The sequence below is a fragment of the Urocitellus parryii genome, chromosome 9 (assembly GCF_045843805.1).
Source record: "Urocitellus parryii isolate mUroPar1 chromosome 9, mUroPar1.hap1, whole genome shotgun sequence".
In the NCBI taxonomy this organism is placed as follows: Eukaryota; Metazoa; Chordata; class Mammalia; order Rodentia; family Sciuridae; genus Urocitellus; species Urocitellus parryii.
Genome location: NC_135539.1, coordinates 27,195,959 through 27,204,891, shown reverse-complemented (window position 1 = coordinate 27,204,891; position 8,933 = coordinate 27,195,959). Strand labels below are relative to the sequence as shown.

The 8,933-nt window shown below is 61.0% G+C and overlaps 1 protein-coding gene across 1 annotated transcript; it reads left to right on the top strand.

The window, feature by feature from the left end:
- Nucleotides 1-538: 538 nt before the first annotated feature.
- Nucleotides 539-2,819, top strand: Tmem270 (transmembrane protein 270). The gene is made up of 3 exons (XM_026396965.2): nt 539-610; nt 1,977-2,411; nt 2,547-2,819. The coding sequence occupies exons 1-3, from the start codon at nt 539-541 to the stop codon at nt 2,817-2,819; spliced, it is 780 nt and encodes a 259-aa protein (XP_026252750.1).
- The last annotated feature ends 6,114 nt before the right edge of the window (nt 2,820-8,933 follow it).

Sequence of the window (8,933 nt, the reverse complement as noted above, 5' to 3'; positions counted from 1 at the left end):
GCCCCTCTTCCTTTTTAGGTCTGGCCCCCATCCTCACTGCCCCTGGAACAAACCCACTGACCTTTTCACAGCTTGAGGAACTCAATCTGACTCTTGCCATTGATTTCAGAGAAGAAAATCTCTCCAAGGGTGGGGTGGTTCTCCAGCGAGCTCTGGACTTTCTCCCGGGGACCCCAGCTAGACGGAGCCCCATGGCCCAGAGTGGAGCCCTGCTCCAGGCCTGTCGTGAGCGTCCTTCCCGCCCCTGCCTCAACTCCTTATCCCCTCTGGATGCCATTGGGGACCCTCTCCCACGTTAACTCAGGGTTTCCTTCTGGGCAAACAAGACTTGGCTCCAGGGGAGCCAGGCCCTCCCCACTGACCTTGGTGTGGCCAAATGTGGGGGCTCAGGACTCAGAAGGAGCAGGGACAGCGCAGGAGCCAGGGGAAAGGGGATCTCTGGTGGCAACTGGGTCCCCATGGTAACTCGGCCCCCACCCGGAGGCATCTGTGAGGTCATCCTACCTCTCCCAGCTGGAGGAGGGAAGGGAGGCCAGACATGGAGGCCGTCCCTCCGGTCAGATCCAGCCTCTTGGGGATTCTGATGCAGGTCGTGAGGCTCTCAGTGCTGGTGAGAGGGGCGGGGGAGGGGGGCCTCCCACCTGACCCTCCTGGCCACCTCTGAGCTGCTGAGCCGAGCTCTGCCTGTCCTGTCCTGTCCAGGGGACCCAGGCCACTGCCTGCCTTGGGGAATAATCTGACAGTTTCCAGAAGCCACACCCCCAAACCTCAGTGCCAGAAGTTTCTCTGTAGAGGGTCACTCTAGTGGGTTAAGCATTGGCCCCCAGCACCTAGTTTTTAAAAATATGCAAACGCTTGCTCATGTTTGGGCCCACACCTCCAAATGATAAGCCCTCAGGGGACTGAGTGGTCTGTCTGAATCTGTTTCTGTGCCACAGAATGGAGAGAGAATAGGACACAGTAGAAAGAGCTCTACCCTTTAACTGTGTGACTTTGGGCAAATTACTTTACTTCTCTGAGCCTCTATTTCCTCTCCTATAGAACTGATCATATAGGCTCTCATACATTTCCCTCTCCCTCACCTCTACATCATGAGCCTGGAGGAACCCTGACTTCCTACCTGGACCCTGATTCTTCTCCTCAGGGGACACCTTAGGCGCCCTTCCTGCCCCATCAAAGCTCCGCCCCTTGGCTCTGCTAGTCCAGCCCCATGAGGGGACCTGTGCGGTGGACCTCAGGTGGTTCTGCCACCCTGGTCTTCAGAGCCTGTAGGAGCCAGGCTCTGCTGGTCTCCGGGTCTGGGGGACCCAGGTTGGTGGACGGCTGACACTCAGAAGCTGGGGACTTTTGGGCTCTGATGAGGTCCAGCCTTTACCCAGCCAACCCCACTCCTCAGTGAATGACACCCTTGTCCCAACCTGCCACTCAGATCAGAAGTCTGGGCATCTCCTTGGGTCCCTCCCTCTCCTCCGCCCCGCTCTCTGGACCCATCGTCAGTTCTGCCCCCATGACTCTCACGTCTTGCTGTCCCTGAGACTCCATCTACCCTGCTGCCCCCATGCTCCCAGAGGTCACTGATGCCCAGGCAGGTCCAGATGTTGGGGAAAGACAGCTGACCTGGGCTCAAATCCTGAAGGATTATTAGGGGAGTGTTACCCTTTGTGCTACAATAATGATCATCATAATGATGTCTTCCCCTTGACTCTGGAGCGTTGTAAGTGATCATCTAAACACAGCAGGAAGGAACCAAATATAATGCAAGACACTCGGTGGGGATTAAACCTGGGGGCTTGCACATGCTAGGCGAGCCCTCTGCCCCCGAGCACACCCCAGTCCCCGCAGACCAAAGATCATCCTCATGTCTGGACACGGGAGGACCCAGCCCAAGGTGACTGGGGGCTCCACATCTGCAGCACAGGTTGGGTGCCCCCCAGGTGGGTGTTGCTGGGTGACACTGGTGTCCCCTCCTCCTGCAGCTGGTCCAGAACCGTGTTCACCTGTACAGCTTCCTTCTGCTGAAGATCAGCCTCTTCCGGCACTGGGTGTCGGGACTGGCCCAGGAGGCCCAGGGCTCCTGCAGCCCACAGGCCCACCCACCCACGGGATTTGCCAGCTGCCCCTTGGTCCGGGCTCTGCGGGCAGGACTGGCACTGCTGTGGGTCCCGATGTGGCTGCTGCTGTGGGGACCCAGGCTGGTGTGTGAGGCAGTGCTGGACAGTGCCCGGACCCTGGGCCTGACCCTGCAGCGCCTTGGTGCCGGCACGTGGCTGGGGCTGTCCGTGGACACCTGGGGGCAGCTGTTCCTGTCGTGCCTGCACAGCCTCATGCTGGCGGCCCTGCTGCTGCTGCTGCTCACCTGGAGGCTGTTCCAGAAGGCTCACCGCTTCAGCCTGGGCTGGCTGCCCAGCCAGGTGGGTGGGCTGGGGCGGGGGCTGGGCTGCAGAGGGCGGGCCAGGGGTTCTGGGTGTGGCCAGGGCTGGGATGGGGCCGGCAGCCAGCCAGTGCACCTGGGGCCACCTGCTTGCCTGCCCCAGGCTCTCGTGGAGAACTGTGCGGTGCTGGAGCTGAGGCGCCTGTACAGGTGGGTGGAGAGCACCGTGGCCCTCACCTCCTGGCACCTGGCCTATCTTGTCACCTGGACCACCTGCCTCGCCTCCTACCTGCTGCAGGCTGCCTTTGAGCACACGGCCCAGCTGGCGGAAGCTCAGGGGGCTGAACCCCAGGAGGCCCCAGGACCCTTGCCTGAGTCCAAGCTCCATGAGCCTTCCACCCGCAAGGTGGGCCCAGTCCTGCCAGAGCCTGGAGCCCCTGGAGAATAAACGTGACCCCATCTGCCTCTCCTGGTCTGGCCTGGCTAGGTTCTCACCGCCTCCCTTCCCTGCTGGATTGGGGGATGGTCCCTGTACACAGGACGCGTGCCCAGGGCTGCCCTGGGAAGGAAACCACATTCTGCAAGTACCTTTCAGCTGCCAGATGTCAACCATCTCAGATACTTTACACATAATTTAATTTAAATCTCGAAACACAGGCATCTGGCTTGATGAGAAAATGGATGAGGGGTTCAGCTTTCCCAGGGTCACAGAGCAACTCAAGGGCAGAGACAACACTGGACTCTAGATTTTTTTTCCCCCAGAACCCCTAACTTTGTCTAATCCTTGCCCCTGGTTCTCAGGACCCTTTGTGCCCAGAGCTTTAAGGGGAGATGGGCAGTTAGAGACTGTGGCCTCTGGGGGGCGCCAGGGCCTCACATTTCAGAGATGCAGCAATATCTTTTTGAGGACCCGTTGGCCACTCTGCAGCAGACCCCATAGCTACTCAACCTTGGTCTATGCAAATCCAACCACAGACCCATCCATCCATCCACCCACCCCCTTCAACTACCTGCAAATCCATCCATCCATCTGTCGGTCTGTCTGTCCATCCATCCACCCACCCATTCACCTGTTTACAAATTTATCTCTCTACCCATGCATCTGTCCCTCCATCCATCCATCCATCCACAAATCCACCCTGTCAACCACACACCGTGTGTTGAAGGGCCATCCATCTCCCTGGGGAGTGCGGACGCTTTCCCTGATATCTCTGTACTCCTTGTCACCTGATAGTGAGGACGGGGTCCTGTTCCAGGGGTGGCTGGGAAAGAGGAGGGAAGGGGGGGGAGGAGGAGGGGAGGAGAAGGGGGAGGGGGAAGGGGAGGGGAGGGGGAGCTCAGGCTGCAGGGGCCAGCCCCAGCCCTGAGGTAAGTGGTTCTGCTGAGAAGGAAGGGAAGGGCTGGTTTTGTGACAGTCAGACATCACCCCTCACCCATGTCCAGGCCAGAGGGTGGGGTGCATGGAGGGAGGTTCCAGAGAGTTCCTCCTGTCTCCTCTTCTCCATCTGGTTCCCAGGGCAACCAGGGTCTGCCACTGGGCCGGGTCGGGGAAGGTCCAGGACTTTCCTCCAAGTCCAAGAAGCAAGCTTGGTCTGCTGTGGGGGAGACTCCGAGGGGGTCCCTCTGACCATCGAGCTAGAATGCTGGGGAGGGACCTGCGAGGTCCTGGTGAAGAGGAAACTGGACCAGACTCCACAGCACACACGATTGGCAAGGGAACCTGAGGGCAGGGGCGTTCAAATCGCTGGAGCTGGCTGAGGCCACCAAGGCGCTGCACCTGGCTGGCCTGGGGGGGCCTGGCTGGGGAAGGGGAAGAAAGAAGGGGGGCGCAAAGGCCAAGAGAGGAGAGGACGGCTGGTGACCAGGGTCTGAGCAGGGGGACAGAGGACGAGGCCAGGTGGGGCTGGTGATGGGCAGAGGCTCATGCCAGCCTGGACAGGGACCAGAGGTGGGATTGTGTATGTGATATTGGTGTTTTTTCCTTTGACTAAAAATGACCCCAAATATAGAAGTGTAAAGGTGACAGTGTCTCCCGCCCTCTGGTTCTAGACGTGGGAACAGCGTCAACCCATCTGCCATCTGTATTGTTGCAAAAGGGAGCCTCTGCATATTGCAAACCTGGCCGGTCCCACGGGACATGCCCACACCGAGCTGATGAATTCCGGCCAGGTCCTTAGGCCAGTTGCTGCTCGTTTGCCTCTAACAGTCTGCCCCTCACCCCTGTCCAAGTCCATCCTGTGTACGGTCCTTTCCTCATGGCTGCACGGGGACCATCAGATCAGCTCTGGACTGAGAGAGCATCTGGGGCGCAGGCTGGGAGGGGGTCTGTGCCCTGGGGAGCTCCTCTCTGACCTCTGGGGGCTACCGACGCTCCTCAGGTCACATTTGTGAGGATCTGGTCTGACCTCACACAGCTGGAGTGAGCCCCGGGCAGAAGGCACAGGGTTGAGAGGGTTCCAGGCTGTACCAAGCCCCGGAGGGCAGCGAGGTGTCATCCTGCCTGCAGACCCAGCGGGAAACAGAGGAGAGTGCCCACCTGCTTACCTGGCCACCAGGTGGCTCCTAAGTTGAGGGCAGTTGGTAGTGGTGGGCATGCAACTTGGTTAAGGCACAGCTCCTGGGTTCCCTGGTCTGCAGGGGAATGGCTCGTATGGCTGAGCTTGGGGATAAGGGTCCACATACAAGACACTGTCAAGAGAAGACCTCAGTGGTGCAGAATCAGGGCACAGTCTTTGTCCAGGGCTGCCCAAGGCTCAGAGCAGCCCGGGGCTGGGATGGTGGGAAGGCTTCCTGAAGGAGGGGGTATTTGAACTGGGCCTGGGGGCGAGGAATGTTCTGGGGTGGGGCCCAGATCTGATCCTCGGCTGTGAGAGTGCTGTCAGGTTCATGGCTACGCTGGACCCAGGGTTCTTGGCCACTGTTGCTAACTTGTGCCCCATGACAGGGTGCCAGGCTGGGTTCTAGGTCACAGCCCACTCAATGTGGAGAGCCAGGGTTCCCCCCCACCCCCACCCCCAGCCAGGACGGCCTTGTGGAAGGAGGGAGCCCTTTCTGAGCTGGGCCCAGCCCAAGGAGGCCTGGGCTGGGAAACGGCTGTGTGGATTCTGTGGCTCTGTCCCTGCCTCCATGTGGGACACAGGATGAGGCTTTCTGCTCTGGGTCTCAGTTTCATGTGAGTGCAAGGTGGGATGGGTAGGGCAATCCCCATAAGTCAGCATTTGGGAGACCCCAGTGCCCAGGACTTGCTTTTTTTTTTTGTACTGGGGATTGAACCCAGGGATCCTTGACCACTGAGCCCCATCCCAGCCCTTTTTATATTTTATTTAGACACAGGGTCTCGCTGAGTTGCTTAGGGCCTTGCTAAGTTGCTGAGGCTGGCTTTGAACTTGAAATCCTCCTGCCTCAGCCTCCTGAGCTGCTGGGATTACAGGTGTGCATCACTGTGCCAGGCTCAGGCTTTGCTCTTGAAAAACTCTGGGAAGGAGGTACCCTGGGCTGGGGAGGCCAGGCCTCCTGTATACACAGCTGCCTTGACTGGGCCTCGAACAGCCCAGATCTGGTTCCTTGAACCCCCACTCCCATATTCCTGAGGTGCTGCTTATGCCTTGAAAAGTCCTCTGGGCCCCTTAAGGACCCTGGTATCCTGGGGAGGAAAAACCAGAACTGCCCTTGACCACCTCTTGTGACAACCGACAGAGCAGGGGCCTTGGGTGTGGATCCTGAATCCCCGCACGCTCTGCTGTGTGACCTGGGGCAAGTCACTGCACGCCTGAGCCTCTGTTCCCCACCTGTCACCCAGGTACAGTCCCAGCTCTGGGCCTCTGGGTGTGAGGTAGTGCTCCGGGGCTGGCGCGGGGCTCTCTCCCAGGACCCTGCCTCCTCCCTCCGTCTCCCAGGCCGGCCTCCTTCCCCGGGGCCCCAGGGAGGGGGTTCTGAGGCCCAGGCCGAGGGCGAGGGCAGTCAGTCTGTCCTCCTCAGGCGTGTGAGTGTGGAGGGGCCCTGGCCCGCCAGTGGAAAACAAGTGGGGGGCAGTGGGGGGGCTGTGGGTGGGGTGGGGGGCTGGCTGGAGGTCTGGCCAGCAGTTCCACGCAATCCGTCTGCTATGCGGCCCTGGGCCTGGCCTCTATTTATTTATGCGAAGTGTATATTTATATCAGCCCCTTTCTCATTAATAGGGCAGGAAATGGCTGGAATGGTTACATACCTGGCGGCCCAGGGGTCCCGCTCGGCCAAGACACACAGGGCCCTGGCAGCCCCACCAGGATTGCGAGGGGCCCCCTCCTCAGTCTGCCCGCGTCCCTGGCCCTTCACTGACCCCCTTGTTCTGAGCTCCCCTCCTCCCTCCTGAGCTGCTGCAGGACTCTGGAGCCCACAGCCTGGGAGGGGGATGGATTTTAGGCCCCTCTGTCCCCCAGCTCCTGACCCCCTCCAATCCCCGTGAAGGCAGTGACATTGGGGGTCATGTGGGGTTGATTGGATCCAGACAGAGTGTGGGGGTTTGGGGGGCAACTATCAGGGTTCTCTCATTTAGGGATGGGATCCTGGCACTTTGGGATGAGGGGACAGGAGGGCCCTCCTGAGGAGGGGGTGATCCCTGGGGCTCTGCCCCCCATCAGGCCCTGTCCCTTGTCATCTTGGGCAGCTTCTTCCACATGGGCTCCTCCAGCCCTCCAGAGGGGTCTGCGTTTCCCACCATCCCGCCACAGGTCAGCAGGGCTGGGGAGCCCTGTCTCGCTGTCCCCCTCTAGGGTCCTCACGCTCTGCTCAGAACCCGGCCAGCCTCTCTCTCCAGGCTCCAGCTCTTGGGCTCGGGCCCCAGGTGGGGCTGCCAGAGCTTCGAGGCGCGGCCCCTCCCCAGAGCTCTCGCCTGACATAACCTATTAGCGCCTCTCGCCTCAGCCCCCTCCCCCGCCAGCCTCCCTCCCCCGCCAGACCCAGCCGCCCTGCTGTCCTGCAGCCGGTGCCTGGCCAGGACAGGGTTAGAGGTAGCCTGCAGGACACCCCGCAGGGCCCGGGGAGCTCTGCCCGCTCACCCTCCTCTCTGCGGGTCCAGGGGCTGCTCTCTGTCCAGAGGCCTCTGCTGGGCTTGTCCTGCTGGCAGCTGCCCTGTGGTCAGGTGGGCTTGACCTCTGCCCTCTGCCTGCTGCGACCACCCCACCTCCCAGCTTAGAGTCTAGAGAGAGCTGGGCCCATGTGCAGATGCGCAGACTGACAGGAGGGAGCCCAGGGGGCCTTCTTACAGTCCTGCCTGTCCCTCTCCTCCCCGCCCCCTCCTCCCTTCTGGGCCTGATGGATTGGTTGTGTGGGGGGGAGTTGAGGGTCTAATACTGAGGAGGGGGCTGGGAGGCTGAGGCCCTCTGGGTGGCGGGAGGGGGCTGCTGCAGGCTCTCAGGCTCTGCCCAGGGCTAACGCTGGTGTCCCTGGGCCTGCCATGAGGTCCTACCCTAGTTGAGACCTGTGTGCTTATGGGGGATAGGAGCCAGGCCCCAGGCAGGCTCCTGGGGCTTCCTTTTGAGCCTTTTGGAGCCCCGTGGAGCTCTGCATCTCTCCCCTCTGCCCTTCCCACCTCAGCTTGTGGAGCGAGCCCCCAGCGTTGGGGGTCAGGGTCTGCCCCAGGTTCCCACTGGGCTGGTCTCCTGCCCCCGTGCTTTCTGGGTGAAGCAGGAGGAGAAGGAAGAGGTGAAGGTCAGGTCAAGGCTTCATCCTCTTGGGTCCCCCTGGGACAGGACTGTGCCCTTGTCCCCTGAAGGTCAGGCCGGTGCCTCCTCCCCGGGCAGGGCACGGACATCTAGGTCACCTGATCGTGTGGGTCTGAGTGCCTGTGGGGTGGGGGGAGGAAGGCGTCTGCCCCACCCTGAAATTACTTGTGGTCTGAGGGACCCCAGATCCTCTGCTCCCTGGGTCTCCTGCCTGTCTGGCTTATGTGGCCCTGGGTAGGTCCCTGGCCTCTGTCCCTTCTACTGTGAGGGTCTTATTGGGTTCTGCTGACTTCTGGGTCTGAGCTTTTGTGAGTCTTGAATCCCTCTGGGCCCAGGGGTCAATGGGCTGGGATTGAGGGGTGCTGGAGAGGGCCCCCAGTCTGAGTAGAGTGGGGAGCCCCTGGGCCCAGCCTCTGGACCTGGCCACTGCAGCTGGACCCTGCAGCTATTCATGCTCACACTGCACACATCTGGAGCATGTTCCACCCCCGTCCCAGGCCCACATCTGGAGACCAAAGCTGGCTCGTCGGCTAAACACAGAGCATCTGGACCCCGAAGTGCTGTTGCTGGGTTAACGCGGTCCATCTGGGCCCCGCTGCCGCTCCGCCCCGTCTCCGCGGTGGAATGCCGGCCGCACATCTGGAGGGCTGGAGCCCGTGCCCGGCAGGGTCAGGAGCCGGCGCCGCCTGGGGTCCCCGGCCTTGAGCTGGGGTCCTGCATGCAGAAGGCTCACCCTTCCTTTCTGGATTTCACTGCTCTCGGGGCTTCTCCCAGGGGCCGCCTTGGGAAGAGCTCCATTTGGACACGCACTCTCTCTACACAGTCTGTCCCCAGGTGCTGACAGCTGCCACTCTGCACCAGCC